At 32.7% G+C, this 19,539-nt stretch overlaps 1 protein-coding gene across 1 annotated transcript in view; it reads right to left on the reverse strand.

Moving 5' to 3' along the window:
* Nucleotides 1-19,539, reverse strand: part of LOC140039369 (uncharacterized) — a 203,269-nt gene that overhangs the window by 62,945 nt on the left and 120,785 nt on the right. The window contains exons 151-178 of the mRNA XM_072084972.1: nt 19,064-19,174; nt 18,806-18,931; nt 18,304-18,432; nt 17,417-17,548; nt 16,816-16,919; nt 16,533-16,699; nt 16,093-16,198; nt 13,622-13,823; nt 13,245-13,404; nt 11,519-11,844; nt 11,077-11,196; nt 10,729-10,812; nt 10,366-10,454; nt 9,205-9,349; nt 8,641-8,797; nt 8,378-8,502; nt 8,029-8,270; nt 7,613-7,748; nt 6,409-6,654; nt 5,969-6,114; nt 5,419-5,830; nt 5,057-5,208; nt 4,380-4,508; nt 3,863-4,187; nt 3,383-3,672; nt 3,053-3,189; nt 1,494-1,648; nt 64-195 (exon numbers count right to left, since the gene is read on the reverse strand). Of these exons, the coding sequence (XP_071941073.1) occupies nt 64-195; nt 1,494-1,648; nt 3,053-3,189; nt 3,383-3,672; nt 3,863-4,187; nt 4,380-4,508; nt 5,057-5,208; nt 5,419-5,830; nt 5,969-6,114; nt 6,409-6,654; nt 7,613-7,748; nt 8,029-8,270; nt 8,378-8,502; nt 8,641-8,797; nt 9,205-9,349; nt 10,366-10,454; nt 10,729-10,812; nt 11,077-11,196; nt 11,519-11,844; nt 13,245-13,404; nt 13,622-13,823; nt 16,093-16,198; nt 16,533-16,699; nt 16,816-16,919; nt 17,417-17,548; nt 18,304-18,432; nt 18,806-18,931; nt 19,064-19,174 (4,785 nt within the window). The remainder of the gene's footprint in view (nt 1-63; nt 196-1,493; nt 1,649-3,052; nt 3,190-3,382; nt 3,673-3,862; nt 4,188-4,379; nt 4,509-5,056; nt 5,209-5,418; nt 5,831-5,968; nt 6,115-6,408; nt 6,655-7,612; nt 7,749-8,028; nt 8,271-8,377; nt 8,503-8,640; nt 8,798-9,204; nt 9,350-10,365; nt 10,455-10,728; nt 10,813-11,076; nt 11,197-11,518; nt 11,845-13,244; nt 13,405-13,621; nt 13,824-16,092; nt 16,199-16,532; nt 16,700-16,815; nt 16,920-17,416; nt 17,549-18,303; nt 18,433-18,805; nt 18,932-19,063; nt 19,175-19,539) is intronic.

Below are 19,539 nucleotides of genomic sequence, written 5' to 3' on the forward strand. Positions count from 1 at the left end.
AAAATTATACTATTAATACTATTTTTGGATTGGACATGTAACAGATTTTGAAAAAATACTCACCAAAGCAGTCTCTTCCATTACCATTAAAACCAGGTTTACATGTACATGCATATCCATTAGTTGCTCCTCTATCTGAACATGTAGCATTAACGTGGCAATCGTTGAAACCATCATCTTCACATTCATTAAATGCTGTAATTGAATAAAGCAATTATTTTCCTAACATCAAAACAACAAAATAGAAGGACATCTGTTCATGCAGTAACATAACAAATGTGCGTCATTTTTAAGAATTGTAACATATATATTTATTTATTCTTTATTCAACTTCTCACTAAGATGTATGTACATTAGTGAAGGATGGGACCAACCGGTGGTAAACACCTTTAAAACAGTCCAGTCCCAATTGCACAGTGCCTGTGTTTGTGTGGACTAGTACACCAGGGTACCCCCCTACGCGTCTCGAAAGATGTACTAGGTTCTTTAAAGTGCACATGAGCTAGATGTGTACACTGGACCTATGGTTTATAGTCCTTATCCAAAAAGACTTGTTCTACCACCAGAACCATGGAGCGAGTGAGCCTCAAACCCTTGCCAAGGTTATGGCTACGTAATTACGGTTCCACTGTCTTAACCGCTCGGCCAATATTTTTCTTTCGTCTGAATAGGGTATTAAGATAATGAATTATTATACACCTTTAATTTGTTTAAAATGTTAATGTTAAGATATATTAGGGAGATTTCGCAACCTTACGAATACGATAACAAAAACGGATACGTCACACATTTGTGAAAGTTTTTAGCTCATCCCCATTTCATATTCGTAAAGCGTATTCGTGTTGACGAATATCACCAGTCATAACTACAAAACGAGTATAGTTTTTGATCTATTTTGCACATTTTGCATTTGAATCAGAAATGATTCATGATTATAATATAATTATACTTTTATTGAAAGTAATTTACTAAAGTAATTTACTAAAATGCCAGGTCAATTTGGATAAATAGCAGTTTTTAAAGTCCTCACGCGCTTTGATGTTACGCTAGGCCTAGGCAGCCAAGCACCAAGCAACACGTACCTGCGCTTTGCTAAAATTTACCGCAGTCATATTTTGGACGGCAACATTTCGTTGCCATGGGAAACAGATTTTTACTGGCTTAAGAAAAACGAATAAGTATGCATGACGTATCCGTTTTCGTTATCGTATTCGTAAGATTGCGAAAACTCCCTATTGTCCCCATAAAACAATAATATAAACTAATTTTTTTTAATGCCATTTTAATAGTTGGGAAAAAAAAGGATCGAAAAAAAAAATGATTTACCTGAAGAAATTGTAATTTAATGAATAAAAATAATTTTTCTTTTGAATTTAACCATTTATTTTGTCTTTTTATAAGTTAAGTCATTATTTTTGTTTATTTAAACCGCAAAATGGCCTATTCAAATCATTGTTGTAATTACTCTTACATACTACAAAATTGAATCTTACGAATATAGCTGTTAGCGCAATGCAGTTTGCCGATTTTCAAACTTCCTGCACTTCCATCATCAAATGAGACTTGAGCAACAGGAAGATCATCTTTGACACGTAATAATCCAGCATCTTTAAGGTTTCTACCATCACCAGCATGACAGTTACACGCCCTAGAATAAAATTACAATGCTATTCATTTACATTTTCATTAGTTCACATTTTATTATAAAAGATATGGAGTTGTTTAAGTGACAGTTAATTCTAAATAACTGTATACTGTAATTGCAATTGTACATTTTGTAGAATGTCATAATGTTTGTCTAATACTATGTTCTATGTTTTGTAATTTAATTGGTTATCCGCACTTGGCGGATAACCCCCTTTTTTTTTTTCTATGTTATTCTTCTTTCTTTGCACAAATTTTGTTCGCAGCGTATCCTTAATTCTGGCCAACATAAGATTGTGTAACTTGGTCATAAGATTAACCTGTAGCTGTAGATGTGCAAGAAACTTTGTTTTATGATTTTAGAGTCGTGCAGTGTAAGTTACGCGCGATTTGATTAATTTTGGGTATTTAAGTTGGATCCAAAACCATAAAACAATTTAAATCGAAACTTGGAAAAAGTGTAATTTATGTCATGCGCTAACTTTCTAAGAATAAAATTGGCATGTTACACAGAAAGTTATGCGCGCGCATTTAAAAATTGGAAGTGCGAAAAATCAATTTCTATAAATCACCTTTCTACGCATTTCATGTCATTTTGAGCATGTCAAAAATTCCCATGTGCTCGTAAATTTTTACGCGCGCGGTGTGCACATAGCGCTAACAACTTTCACGTGATTTATGTTTGTCCAGCCTTTTCTAGTAATTTTACCAACTTTCAAACAATTGTAGAATTGGACAATTTGCGCATGTTTTTGATAAAAAAGTTACAAAATTTGTCAATATTAGTTTCTAAAATACATGGTGAAGTTTATTGATATTACAAATTATGGAAGTAGATGAGTTGTAGATATCGGATCATGCATCAATATGTCTAACCGGACATTGTGACGTTATTGTATGGCCAATCGAATATAAAATATAGGATTTTTGTCTCTTTCATCATAGCTCATCACATTTAATAGAGCGCATCTCCACTTATCCATATTCCATTTCCCCCTATTTTTTTATATTGTCTAGGTCAATCAATTATCTTTCGCATGATTTACCATTTTTAAAATTGCGATGACGTCATTATGTTAAAAAAAATGTTTTTTTAATTGGATGAAAAGGCGGGTCCCTTTATTTTCACCTATTCTGCACTGTATGTAGTACGTATACAATATATAGGTATATATATATAGCGTTTGCGCTGCGGATAACCTAACTCGTCCAAAGTGATGAGTTCAAATCTAGTTGTATTTTTGTTTATTTTATAATGCTCAATATTATTCTTATATTTACATGGTTAATAATAAATAATATTTGCAATAATGCCATCTAAATATTTATGATACCGAAATAAACATTCAAAACTATTAAAAAAATGTGAGGTTACTGTATAACTTTGTTGAGAATTTCAGTTAAATACCTTGTAGCATCCAAGTTATCTTCAAGTCCAGCACAACCACCACTGTTTTTATAACAAGCACATTTGCTACCACTAGCCTTACCACCCCAGTACTGCATAGAATCCCCATCAATATCTAGCCATTCTGTGATACCAAACTATAATACAGACAAAACACTTTTAAAAATGTCACACCATAGCATTTTATGAGACCTCACAACCCATCACAAAATTTTGTTTTGAAGTGTTGTTGTTGAAGTGGTGTTTGAAAATGGAAATTTTCTTGTGCCAAATGTTGGATAAATAATGAATAGAAGTAAGTATTATAAAATAAATAAAACTAAAACTTACACTATTTGCAACACAGTCAATCCTGACAGGTTGGAAGCAATTGTTTGATATGCTTATAAGAGCATTGATTTGTTCTGGAGTTGCTTGTGTATATGTGATATTTGTTTGATTGTTTGAGATACGTTGAGGATCTTCACGATTGTGTCCAATAATTGTTACACCATGGTTGTTGAACATCTCATTAATATCACAATAAACAAGGAATGGATCAACTGCACTGTTAGGTTGAATTAGGGTTGCTCCACTTCTTAATCCCCTGACTCTTGCATTTTCACAATCAGTTGGTAAGTCTATAAAATCATTTAAAAAAGGGATTAATAAATGTTAACATCACTTTTTATAACATTTATAAAGAGTCAAAATAAGTGTTATAAATTCATGCAAAGGCACTCGTCTGATGTGTGGGCTGTTAGCCTTACATTATATTATTACATCTCCCTTAGAATATGGTACTCTCTACCTTTGTTCTATCAGACCTACCAAATTCATCAGGAGCACACTTGATGCTTCCTAGCGAAATCGCTCCACTTCCTTCTTCAGGTATATTGTCAAAATGAAAGCCCGCAATTGGTAGTATGTCCTTGTTAGTAAAAAGACCATCTTCATGCGTATTCCCTAGGCTCTGACATTTACAGCTTTCTTCATTATTGCAGGTACCTAAAAGGCTACATGCACAACCTTCAGACCCGAAGACATCACTTCCAGCCCAGGTTGTGATTGGGTTCTTTGAATAGTCTTTGGCATAGTTTTGTAATGGGTTGTTGTTGTTAAGAAGACCAACACCATTACATTCATATGCTATATCCTGAAAAATAAAATGTATTAATTCAAACTGATTTGTGAAAGTACTTACATTCTTATCTTTGTTGTCTCTCTTTTTATTCAAATATAAATAGTTACCATTATGTGCCAAATTTAATACTATTATTCAAAGGTCTAATTAATGAACATGTTTTGTAATCATTAGAGATTTGTCTGATTTATTTTGAATTCTTACCTGACTGCAGAAAGCAGATGTTTTGACTAACTCATGAATCTGATTGTAGCTGGAACCACCATCACCAGAGTTGTAATGAATTCTGATATTTCCACCAATTTCACGTTCTTCAGGCATATTATTTTCAACCTATGGATATAAAATAAGTAAACTTAAGGTGCTGGATCAATCTTGCTTCACGAAAAATTTTAATTTTCCGCTAAATTAAAATTTTCTTCTTAAAGTCAGATTTATTAATAATTCATAATACGTTAATTAATTCAGTAATATTTGTTTAATTTTGTCCTCCAACAAACACAAGTTATTTTTAAACTTTCATTGAAAAAAATATACATTGATTTGAGTATGAATGATGTATGATTTCAAATGGTCATTTGGCAACTAGAGCAAAGCGTTCAATATTTATTATTATAAATTTATTATGTATTATGTAATATTATATATAATAATATAATATGGTAATAAATAAATAAACAGTGATTTTTTTATTAATTTAAATTCTTAGCACCTTTAAGTTTGATGTTGATGTAGTTATTATTCAAATTGTACAGTATATATAAAAAGCACGTTAAAAGTAGTAATCTGTTCTCTAATCAAAATTGAGATGAAAAGTTATGCTCCCCTGTAGAAATACAAAAATGAAAGAATATTATACTGTTAAAAGTTGCAAGTTTTACCTCAGTGATACCCATGTTATTTCTGAATTCACATCTCACACTGAATGGGTCTACACCTCCTGGGCCATCTGGATCAATAGCATATTCATCATTGTATAATGGATCATAGTTCTTGCCTGCTACTCGGATTTCTTCACAATTTTTGTACAAACCTATCAAAGTAGAAACATAAATTATTAGTATAAATGTTGAGTACATACTCATGGTAGGTAGACAGGTGAGCACAAAATATAACATCAACACTATGAGGTACAGATTACTACAAGCAAGGTTTTAATCTTTAATTAAGCGACTTTATTGGAGATAACTTACAGAAAGGAATTATCCTAACATAGCATATTAAAAAAAAAAAAAATGTTTACCATAGCAATACAGTGCACCAATTGATAAATGAGCAGATTGGGAAGACTGTATTTGCTTCATTTGAACTTTAGAGATCGGTAACATCGTCTTGTTTCTCAGAAGGCCACCATCTATTAGAGATGAAGGTGCAGAACCATCACAATTGCATTCACCATTTGAGCCACAGCCAACAGGTACTGAACTACCACCCCAGTTGCTCTGATGTTCCAAATCGAAATTATACCAACCATACGGTTCCTCAAGTGATAGCGGTGCACCATCACAGTGGTACTCAAGCTCTTGTACACAGTACTCAGCATACATTGTCAGTGCATCTATTTGTTGTGATGATGCATGGTAGTACTCAGGAGTAACTGTTTCATCAGAAGCTGAAGGCACAGACAGGTTTCCTTGACTGTGATGTTGAATGATCTGATCAATAAAACAAAATGAAATTATTTAGCATTAGTCACAAAAAAGTTAAATAAACTACTACTACTACAATGTTGTGTATTTTGGTGTTTCAATTGTCTTGTTTACCATATATATATTATATAGTTTGAAACTCACATTAATACCAAGAGGTGGATGCTCCATCATTTCACATTGAATGGTAAAGGGAGGTACTGGACCCTCACCATCCGCATCAATAATCTGTGGCCCTGTGGTGATTATTCTGCCAACTGATCGAATCTCTTCACAGTCACGGTAAATACCTTTAAAATACAGATGCAGTACAATAGTAAACAAATACTGTATGTGTAATATAATTTAGCCTAAAAAAATCAGTATATTGTTCAAACACAGCATCAATTGAAAACCCGGGTTCTACTAAAAACGGTAATCCTCACTCAGTGAAGCACTATGTATCATAATCTACTTTATTTATTGATGAGTGAATTTTTCATTTTCATATAAATAAAACAAGATGTAGACAAACAAATTAATTTTGATCAGAATAGTTTATTTTGATATGATGTGTAATTTTTATAGTAACCTTCCAGTCTTACCAAATTGTTGATGTCCACATTTTAGCTTTCCTATATTGTAAGACTGCATCTTATCACCATCAATAGAATCATCAAGACCAAGACAAACTGATGAAACAGGTAAATGCTCCTTGTTTATGAATGTGCCACTATCAATCTGATTTTGTCCATCAGCTGTGTCACAATTACATGCAGTATTCATACCACCAGCACAGAAGCCTGTTTCACCACATGCACAGCTTGGACCATCATTAGAACCTCCCCATCCTGAAATAATGTATAACAACATTATACAAATAATGAATGAGTGTAATGGTACAAATAATGGCATTAGGTGAATGATGAACGGTTATATTTCAACGAGGTGAATGATGAAATATAACCTTTCATCATTCACCAAATGCCATTATTTTATACCATTATACGAATATAAAACATTCATTATTTGTTTTTTATAACATCTAATAGATTCCTGTCATTTGAATCAGATTGAATAAAGGGTAGGCAGGCCTATATTTGATTTACATTGATTGAAACAGTAACATTTGGTTTTTAATAATATATTAAAAATTATATTGATTTGGATTTTATAAACACACCTACTGTAGTGTTAATTATGTCAACAAAGAACCAAACAATCCTAGGCCTAGCAAGGCAAAAGTATCTAGGCCTAGCCTAGTACTAACAGGCCTAGCTAGGTTAGAAAGGCAGCGATACCATTACAAAACTTCGACAGGAACTCATCTAGGCTAATTCTGTTTTTTTCAACGACTTCACATGTTTTTGAGATGTTCCCATTAATTAATCAAAATCATACAAACAATCTAAAGCTAACTTAAAGCTTTTTTTGGTCTAATTAATACATATATCTCTAAAAAATGTAATTCCATCGCGAAACCAGTCATACCCTTCAATTCAATCTTCACGGCTAAAGTACAAAATAGGTGGCGCTGTTGTATTTCAAAAGCAATAGTTAAAAAAAATATTTTCCAAATGCGAAAAGATTTTTTTTTTGTACACGATAAAAAGTACTTTTCAATAGTGCATACTATTGCACACCATGTGACCCACAATCGTTCAATCAAATGACAGGAATTTATTTAGGTGTTATATAAATAAAGATACTAACATTATGTATCAATATTATTTCGAAGTACAGAAAGTGGAATCAAATTAAGAATGATTACTTCAAATACGAATATCATACTTTGTACTATTACCGTACCTGGCATTTTAGTTCCATCACGGCTAACCCACCATGCAAACGCAGCAGTTGCATCATTTTTATTCACAATGAATGGTGCATTCAAACATGACATAGTTATTTCTTGAGAACAAAATTCTGACACTTCAGCTAATGCCTGCAATATGATTGTTTTTGTATTATTCAGTGGTTTAAGATTCTAGATATTATAAGGCCATGCAAATAGTACAATACACACATACAATTCAGTATGAACATTTATGAATTGACAGAATTGGTGACCTGTTCTATTCAAAGAGAAAAAGCGGAGTTAGTTAGTTGCACCTTGTTCATTTTACTTTGTTGTATTTGTGTGTAAACATTTTAAAGTATAAAGAGATTGCTAAGAGAGTAAGAAATTATGAATTGAATACTTAGATAAAATAGAATCAACAAACCTTCAGTTGTGCTGTATTGGCATTCTTGTAACTAATTTCAGAGCAATACAATCCTTTCCCTGGTGTAGAATTCTGATCAATGCTCTTACTATCATTAGCCTTTATTCCAACAACTGTTGTGTGACCCTCACATTTAACAATAAATGGTTCTTCACCATCAATACCATCTGGATCAATGAGTTTATCACCCCACCTATTGTCAGGTTTACCAATTACATGATGGTGGCATGTGGGCCATATTTCTAAATGAAATTTGATAATTACAGTATTAATACAAAATAAGAAGAATTAATAAACAAAAATCACCAGATGGAAAAAAAAATTAAACTACAAATTATCATGTTCTTACCCCAACATTTCAATCGTCCAAGTGTGATTGCTCCTCCAGCAGATCCAATGTGTACTTTATCCACCGGAAGCATATCTGTTGGGTTTTCTCCATAGTATTTATCCTCCAGGGTTCCCGAGTCAGAGCTGAACAAAAATGAAAAAAAAGAGACATTATTATAGTTATTGTCTTGTCATACAGTATGTTCATTCACATTGTAGGTTCTTGTTGAGTTGTTTTAGTGAGCAGTGATTAACTGAATACATTTATCAAATACAACATACCTTGCACCATTAGCATCACAGTTACATTTAGATTCACCCTCCTCACATGACTCATCTACAGAACATGAGCAACTGTCACCATCTGAACCATGCATATATAATCCAGTCTGCTCAATACCAGCATTGTCCACATGAATCCAATATGTTAACTGGTCAGCTGAGAAATCATGAATATCAGTGTAATTATAATGTTATTGAACTTATTATTAAGTATAAAATATATACAACCACCATTAAATTGTAATGATAGAACATCTAATAAAACAACATGTAAACACTTAATAAAGAAAAGTGCTTCAGTAATTTTAACCTCTAGTTTTAAGTTACTGGTAATTACTATCTACATATTTTTATTTTAAACATAAATATGAAATTGCGGCTTTTTATGTTAAATTTCCATAATTATTCTTTCAAAAAAGGAAAGACCATATGAATTGTTTAAAAACAAATTACAAAGTTAACCAAACAATTGACAGTTACAGTTAGGTGTGTTATAGACAGTTACAGTTGTGTTATAGTACTACTAACTGACAATACAATTTAAATTATTACTAATTACTGTACCTCCATTATGTATTGGTGAATTGTTACATGTGTATTCAATTTCTTGACCACAGTAAGCTGATTTAATTTTAACAGCCTCAATCTCTTCACGTGTGGCAATGTATCCTATCTCTACATCTGGTTCTCCATCCCCTGGGTATTCAATCTTTTTAATAAGAATTATTATTATTTCAATAACATATAGCCTGAGAGATAAGTCGATTGCACATATTTTAATTAAATTGAATTAGATAAATAGTTATTGAAAATTAAAACGAATTTAGGTACAACAATTTGCCCCAAATAGAGGTGTTTTCCGATCGTGTGGAATACACTGTCTAATGGATGTCCATCTTGAAAAATACTCGCACACAATAATACGAGGATGCTTCGCATTTACAATAATTGTTTTTAATAGCTGAAAACCAGTTGAACAGCTCGAGTACATCATTATAATGTTGAAGACAGGCCGATTTTCTTAACAAAAATACTATTTTGATGGATTTAAGATACGTTTATACAAATGTATTGAGTTGCGATGAATGGAACATTTCAATCTCTCAGTCTCAGTATAATTATTTGGTTTAACACAAGAAATTTATGGGTCCATGTGGATAAACTTAAAACCTTTAGATATAGTATTGCAATAATTTGAAAATACTGTAAATACATATTAACCATTTTTGGGTGGCAGGCTACGTTCAAGAGAACAATGACCTACGATCTACCTACGCGTAGGCTACGAAAGGTTACGCGTAGATACAAAGCAGTAATTTCTTTCTGTACTGTAGTCTCGGATTTGTTGGTTCTGTGAAATGATACCAAGGTTGGTTAACAAAATAGGCGGTATTACGCGTCTTCTATCTATTGTTTCACTATACAAGCAATACAGACGGGTTTTAATCACCCAGACGCGTCTTCTATTGTTTTACCTACTAATAGCGAAGACGGGTTTCAATCACACAGATGCGTCTTCGCCGCGCTTGGGTAGCTCATGAATATTAATAATAGACCGTTGATGAGGTTCTGCATTGGACAGACGCGTCTGATGGGTTGCAAGTTTCCAGATGCGTGTCTATGGTCTGAAATAATTTGTCGATGACGTCTAAACTGAACCAACAAGTGAAAACTAATTGCAACCATCTTATTCTTAACATAAATTATATATACTGGGTAACTTACAGTATCTTCAGAATCGTGTGCAATAACAGTGACTCCATAGTCTGGTGAAGTATGCATTTCACAGTATACAGGGAACGGTGACAATCCAGCTATAAAATAAGTAGTACCTAATAATGTTACCCATGAATAAGAAACATATTAAAATGTATCCTAATGTAGAATATTCATTACATTGTATAGAATATGTGTATAAAGTAAGAACCCTTCTTTGGGACACCTCTATTCAGGGGACACCTTGTGAAACAAATGAGAGACAATACATGACATTATGGTCAACCCAGTACCTACTTATTCTTCATTGATAACCTGAAGGACAAGAGAGCTAATGATAGTAAAGCATCATTATAGGGCAATGTAACTTACCATCAGGACCATCAGGATCTACAAGGTATGTTCCACTTTCATCAAATCCTTTTTCACGATATGTTTGACATGATGCTTCAATTCCTGAAAATAAACAATTTTATTAATTGCCAATACAATCGGTAACAACAACATTTACTATATTATACTAAACAAAACCATATACAACATGTATTAGTTTCCTTCCGTTTCAAACTGTACATTTTGCTAGACATAGGTTTAATTGTCTGAAACTTGTTTAAAAGTGTTAGAAACCTTATAATCATATTTGAGGTCTAGATGAAATCAAGAATGCAAATCATATTTCAAATATAGCAATTATTTAGTAAAGCAGTACTATTTTCTTACCAAACTGTTGAGTGGCACATTTAAGTGGGCCAACAGAATAAGTAGCATTGCTGTCCTCATTTGCATAATCCAAAAACGTGAGGCTCTTGATTGGTAGTTGCTCCATACTGATGATTAATCCTAACAAAAATAAATAAATGCTATTTGAATAATAATATTTACACTATGTTCACTTTGTAGTTTGTGAATCGAAACTGATATGTGAAATCTTGCACAGCCCAAGCAACCAGGTGTTTATCTGGGCTGCCATGGATAAATTAAGTTGAACTACTTAAAATAAAAATTAATATCATGAAATAAATGCATAAATGCAAAAAAAACAAACAAACTAATTCTTATCTATATGAAATGTTAAAAAGACAAAAATGTCAAATTATATATTGATGATATACGATTATTATATTATTATGATTTACAGTACTAGGGAAAAAAATATCTATACCAGAATCTGTTGTCCATTCTCCACCAGGGATATCACAGTTGCAATTATATTCTGGGTCACTGCATGTCTTTGTCACCCCACATCCACACATATTTTCCATGCTATTTGCATTACCCCAAGAATAGACCTCTTGACCAGATGTTGTGCTCCAATAACCTTGTTTGTCTTCAGTACTAAACAACCGCATGTTGTGGCATTGTACTGAAATCTCTTGCGAGCAGAAAGCTGATCGGGCAATCAGTTCCAAAATGTACTGATCAGTGGTAATATATTCAACAAAGTCTTGACCATTTCCATTTCCAGGACCAACAGGGATGCTAGTTTCTCTGTGAATATATAAATATAATAAAAATATAAACCATAATAAAATAAATTACTAATTCATTTATTAACTGATATAACCTATATAACATGTCTATAATAAGTCTTTAATTCATCCTCACTTTGGTTTGATCAAAGTTGGTTGCTCATCTTAATTGTACATGAATAATAAGGGTGTCTAGAAAACTCAGATCTAGATATCAATATCTGAGTTTTCTAGTTCCAATATTAGTAAGAAAACGCACAGTAATCAGTTTTAATAATACTCTAGTATTTCAAATGACCTACATTCTGATTAATAATGGAATGATCCAAATGACCTACCACCCAATCACTTGATGATCTGAGTTTTCTAGTTCCATTCTGGAACTAGAAAACTCAGATATTGATATCTGAGTTTTCTAGATCTAGAAAAGTCAGGTATCTGAGTTTTCTAGATCTAGAAAATTCAGATCTGAGTTTTCTAGATCTAGAAAACTTAAGATATATCTTAGATCTGAGTTTTTTTTAGACACCCAAATAATAATAATACAGAATATTATAATTTATTCTAGGTAGGATTGTGCAGAAAGAAGAGTATATTTAGGAGAAGGTAATTACTCTTGAATATTACAGAAACAAAGTATTTACAAATTATGCAGAATAAAATATTGCATCTAGAATATTATGTATATGCATGTTAATGACGATTGTAATTATGCAGAATAAAATAGTGTATCTAGAATATTATGTATAGGCATTTTAAGGAAAATGATTGCAATGTAGTTATATAATTACAAATCTTAACCATATTATAGAATTGGACTTATAACCATATAACAGTTCAGAAAACTCAACCCAGAAACATCCCCCTTTAGAGATTGACCAGTTGTTTTTCAAGAATATTAGAACCAATTAGTTTCCTGAAGAATGGAGTTTACTGTATCTAACCTTTCCAATTGTAAAACAATTAAAGAATGATAGTTTTTAATCAGATATACCTATCATTATTATACCATTACTATGTAGCTAGACTAGGCTGATGTAATGAGATATGCTAATGGAAAAAAGCTAAAATACCCTATCCTGCAGGACCCAGACACATTATTCACAGTTCCTCAGACACACTTTACAGAGACAGACCCACACCTCATCCACACCATCATCTACGATCCTCTATTCCTGTCTACACTGTTTGTAGTTATACACTGTTACACTGAGATTATCGTATTGTATTAGAAGAAGTACGAAGTTGAATAAAGTATGAATACAATTGCAACCAAGCAAATAGAATCTCTCAATACAGTAAAAACCTCTACTATTACATTACAGTATGTATAATTATACATCTTGTTGTGTAAATCACTTGTAACAAAAATCACTTAACAGATATACTATACAAATGGAAGGTGTATGATAAACTCACCTGTTACTGCTGATAATGGTGACAGGTATTGTATATGATGTCATATCACAGAAGACAATGTGTGGCAGAGCAGAACCATCAGATCCATCACTATCAATGAAGTAAGAACCATCTTGATCTTCACCTGAATTATGCAGCATAGTGCAATCACTTTCAATATCTAATGACATAAAAGATGGAAGCAGGATAAGCAATGCATAAATTTAATTCAACAGACCAAATTGAAAACTTAAAATACAACACGTTTTATTGCCTATTTTTAAAAAAAAATATTGTACAGTATATCGTACATGGTAGTTACCACAACAAAACTAACAAGATCTATATAAACACAATTTAACCTCTTTACCAAAAAAATATTTCAAATTTACACTTACTGAATTGTTTGGGACCACACTTCATAGAATTTAGTCTCAGCATGCTATATTTCGAACCTCCCAAATCACCAAATGTAAAGGCAGTAATCGGAAGCACTTCTTTGTCAATAATACGACCAACATCGGTGCTGGTTTCACTTGTTCCATCACAGTTACAACTACCCTCTGGGTTACGACAGGTTCCAGTAACACCACATGCACACTGTAGATACAATTTAACGTCACATTCTCCATTATTAGATGTTTTTTACGTTATCATTACCAGTTAGGATGAAAAAGTTTCTTATTCCTGTTTAAGTTCTTGAGAAATGTCTCCATTTACATGAGTGAAAAACTATCAGTCATTCTCAATGCACAAGAAGTAAGTAAAATAGTAAAATAAGAATTCATAGAACAAAGTGGAAACTGGTACAAGGCAGAAAATAAATTAATACCAAAAAATTTAATTTAACTATGCTACATTTTGCTTAAATATTGAATTTGAACTCATTCCTATACAGATTTGACTAGACACATCTGACTGGTACTGGTACTGGTACTGGTTCAAATAACCGTCTCACAGAGACATCTGGTAGCCATTGACTTAAAGTTGGCACTTGGATGTGTTACTTTTAAATGTACAGTACGAGAGTGACTACTACCAAATTGCACAGTCACAAAACAACTTATAAAACAGTTCATATATACAGTTAAAACATTGCTGGGAATTATAAATTTCTGTTGAAGTTCCAATGAAGTTGCATCTAGTAAGTTGACGTTGTTGTCACCCTTATCTTAATTGCTTTCTGCATAGCCTTGATCTCCTCTTCTTTGTAGGTAACTGTGCTTTTGTTAATATTCTTTCTTTCTTTTATAAGCTGTTGTAGTCTTTCATCACCATCACAGGGATGAGCATTTTGGTTTCTTGTTTTCTTCGAGACTTCTTCAACTGCCTTATTTAGCATTGTCATAAGTGCTGTATAGCGCTCAGTTGATGTAGTGGTTGTCTTTTCAGGAGAAGTAGTTTTATTAATTTCTTCTTCTATCTTTGTTTTAACATTATTTCTTACTTCTCGATCTTTAAGTTTACTCTCTTGCTATGTTTTTTCTTTTTATGCTTCTTCCACCTGGCTGCTTTGTTGGCTGGTGTTGTCATATTACTCACAAGGATTCTATGATCCGACGAAAGATAATAGTTGTTATAGACTCTTGTGTCAGTAACATACTTCCTCAACCAATGATCACATATGTTGTAATCTAGTGTTTTCTTTGTAACACCATCGTTGCTATGCCAAGTGATCCGATGAACGTTTGGATGGTCAAACCAGGTGTTCAGTATGCATAGCTTGAAGTCAGAGCAGTAGTTGATGAGTCTTGTGCCATTGTCATTACTAATGTCATCTGTGTCTTGAAATCTATGTAGGTTTCCATCAAAGAGTGATTTTCTGGTTGTTATTGTTGATGTTGCATTAAAGTCTCCCATCAGTAAGAGTTCTGTGTTGTTCTCGACTCTTGTTACTTTGGAGAGTTTTGCATAGAAAATTTCTGAACCGGATTCCGTAGGAGAGTACGTTCATATTCATAATGAACATTAGACACTTTGATATGGGGTGACTGTTTGATGGCAATAGCAACCCCATACATCTTTTTGATTTTCAGTCCGGTCCAGTGTAGCCCTCATGTGAGATTGCACCGGTACCAATCCGTCTCACTTCCTGCATACACACGATGTCAAGGTTTGCTGCTTTAATTTGAATGAGGGTTTCATGTAGTAAGAAGTCATCTGAGCAGGTATTAACATTAATCTGTCCTGCTCGCCAATGAAAATATTTTGCAGGCTTTTGTTTCCTAACTGCTTCTTGTACTTTCTTGTTTATGTTAGAAAGGTTTTTAAAATCTATATCTTTATTACTCTTTGTGTGAAATTTGGAGTGGCGTCCACCACGGGTGTACCTCTATAATGGAAAATTCCCAAGTCTTTCAAAACACTTCCAACCGCAGTAGTAATTTTTCCAGCATTGTCTCAGGTTAAGTAGCTTTGAGTAGCTATAGTTATAGGTCAACATAGTTTACTCGCAGCAATGGTAGATTATAATAATAATATCACACATACACTGACTCTAGGCCCTGTAAACAAATCTCCTATGCTATGCTGTCCCAAAGTTCTAAGGCAACAATAGGCTTCGCTTCACTGAACACTGCTAAGACAATAGCATGCACACAGCTAGATTGGGCCTAGCTATAAGCTATAAAAAAATCTTTTCTAAATCCAGCTTAGCTGATAAAAATAAGAAAAAAGAATATACAATACAATAGTTGTAAGTGCTGATAACAATATTGGTAGTAAAATCACTCTCAAAATGTGTACTTAAAACCCAAAAAGCAAAATTTTAGAAGCAGAATGGGAGTAACACTGTCAAGCGCCTCTGGCAGCCATAACATGAGAAAAATATGAACAGTAAGCTTATGGATTCGTTCAATTCATAATTTACCTGATTGTGTTCTGTCGCACCTCCCCAGTTCTCATTTGTGTAATCATTGACATCATGCCAACTACCAAATCCATTGAGCAATTGAGCTCCACCTGAACAGACGTACCTGATTAAAAAGAAGCAGTTTAATACATAAAGAATACAATCTTTTATTATTAATATAGTAATTAGCATGTGATGTTTTGTTTGCATGAATATTTTTTACTGAAATCATTTCTGGAGCAAAAACATAATTTATTTGTTTAAAAAGACATCTCTCTTCGGAGAACGGCATCGTGAATTAATATACTGAAAGATGAGGGCATATTAATTCAATCTCTTTCGAGTTTGCATACAATTGATAATTCAAATCTTGCAAACTTCTATTTTTAGATATAAATACATCTAATCAGTAAAAATAATATATATACAGTACTTAATCTGTTTTTATTGATACTTACTCCATCTTTTGGTAACAGAACATAGATGCATTTGTGGCTGCTTTAAGTTGTTCAATATCTGCATTATTGTAAGTTATGACTGTGGTTCCATCTTCATTGATATTCTCTTCACTAGAATCATGATTAAATATCATTATGCCAAATTCACGAGACATGTCACATTCAACCTATATCATTGGAAAAAAGTTTAACATCAATGTAAGAGACAAATGTAATGCTGTATTAAAACACATTAGAGTTTATCATATACAGTATATATCATCAACCTTAATAAGTGACTTACAATAAATGGATCAACACCATCAAAACCATCTGGATCTATAGTGTACTCCCCACTTCCAACATCTCGTCCAGCTTGCTTATAGTCATCACACGTCATCAAGATTCCTGGTATAACAATACCAATTTCAATATTAATAACACACTTGTTTAAAAAAAAATCCCAAATTGTCATCAAATTGTTTCTACTTTACTTAAGTTGATGCTCAATATTAGTTAGTTAGTTTAGGGTGACATTTGTCATGAACAGCAATGTCAATTTATAGTTCTACATTCATTGGAATGGTGGATGAAACTAAGCCAGGACTGTTTAACCATCTTGATTGGTCCTAACGATGATCAAGGGCTTCTCTCGTCCAGTGCCAACCTTGATCAAAAGGAAAGGCATGAATACGTCTGAAGCAAATACTAGATTCAGGGGCTGCCATAAGTGTCAGCAGTGCTGATTTCAAATGCCTAATGGGACCCCAGCTTCTCCATATACAACACCTGGCCCAACGTTGCTTAACTTCGGTGATCTGACAAGAACCAGTGTTTCAATGTGGTAAAGCCGTATATAATGCTCAATATAAACCTTTAATATTAATAGTACAATGAAAACTTACGTAGACAGCCTTGGTCTGACAAGCCATCACCAATGTAACCATTATCACATGGACATTCGTAAGATCCAACAATGTTTAAGCATGTTGAATGTTCAAAACATTCATCGGCGCCTAACTCACATTCATCAATGTCTAAAAACATAAATTATATTTTATTACATGTATGATACACTTCTCGGATAAGGACTGTAAACTGTAGGTCCAGTGTACACTTTCAATTCAATTCACATTTATTTACTCATCCTTTATAAATATAGTTTCATAGCATAAATGATGGCAAGGATCCTGCATAGAGAAGTTTGCACTTTTACATAAAAAATATAAAACAATAAACCCAATATACTAGATATAAAAAAAAAAAAAAAAAAACCTTTCCTATATACATTTTAGAGTTGTTCATCATCAAAAGCGATAAATAGTGTTTTTCTAACATGATTATTTCATTTATTTTCTTAAAAAGAAGATATTCAGTTTATTACTTCTAGATTATTTGCACATTAAAGAACCTAGTACATTTTTCGAGACGAGCAGGGGGTAACTCCGGTGTACTAGTACACACACAGCCACTGATCATAATTGGGCCCTCTGGCAGACCAGTGTTTGACTGAAGAGGTTACCCAGTATAAATAAATAACAAATTCAAGTTGTACTATTACTGGGGCATACAGTACTATCATATATCAATTTAGTTGCATGTATTAAACAAATACACAAAGTTTTATATAAATAAGGAGCTAATCCTAATACATTGACAGTCTTTTTGGAATCATGAGGTCTGATCACTTATGTGATAGGAAGTAATCTAAGCAGACATGGAATTATAGCACAACTGATGAGTGGATGGAGTGAACCTTCATTATTATATTTGTACTTGTGCATAACCTTACCATGACATTCAACTTTTGGAGCTTCTCCTTCATATCCAGGGTCACATTGACAGGTATTATCTTGACTATTACAAAATGCTAAATCATGAATCTCTCGACAATGATTGTCAACTGAGCAGTAAGTATCAGCTAAACATAAAATAATAAAATTAACAGAATTATTATGTAAACATTCATAAAATAAAAAATCTTATTATCTATGGTCGTATTACAGCAGACTAATAAAATTAATCGATAATTATCTCATTTATCTCATGTTATCATTCATTTTTGCAATGGCTGCGGACACACGGCTTAAGTGACTACTAAAAATAATCAATACATACTAATATTGTACAATTGCATATAACACACAGGCAAATAATTGAACACAACAATGTATAAAAGTAGCTGGATACCCTCTGAACAATAATGAAGAAAAATAATGAAAAACTAAATAAAAATCTTTAGTTTTTCTTTATATTTAATATCTTGAGGCTTAGCTGTTGCATTTGATACTTACGGACACATGTTAGTTCATCTTCAGGCATAGTAACATAACCATCTATACAATCACATTCAAAGGAACCAGCAGTATTTCTGCATACACTGAATTCTCCACATATCTGATAGTTACACTCGTCAATGTCTATATAACAAAATATATAGATATACAATTTAGCATTTACAATAAAGCTAATATCAACCAAAAACTAAAACATATCACTAAACATTATAAATTGTCACATTTACAGAAATCGAAGTTGATTGAGTTACTCACCCGAACACTGTAATTTGCCATCTCCATGATAACCTTCTGTACAAATACATTGGCCATATATGCAGTTTGCATTGTCTAAACAGTCATGATCATCATGGCAATGGGCTGGCACTACATAGTTGTTATAAATTGAACAGTTATTCATAATTCAAACATGTACATAATATAAAAAACATAATAAGACATGTATCAGTCGAGTATGATTGTCAAAATTCAGATTTTAATTAAAATAGTAAATTATGTAATTGATATAGTCTGATAATTGGTTGTAAACAGTCCTTTTTAGGACATTAGAAACATAACATATAATATGTTTGGTCTAAATTGCCTACTTCACCATAATCAATAGCGGTGTAATTCTTGTTATTTAAAATCATCTGTGACCTTATTAGATTCAATTGATAGGTTCATGACATGTATTATGGGAATTTTTAAAATAGAAGACCCGTCTTTAAAATATCTGATTTTGAATTTTA

This window comes from Antedon mediterranea, chromosome 2 (assembly GCF_964355755.1).
Source record: "Antedon mediterranea chromosome 2, ecAntMedi1.1, whole genome shotgun sequence".
NCBI lineage: Eukaryota > Metazoa > Echinodermata > Crinoidea > Comatulida > Antedonidae > Antedon > Antedon mediterranea.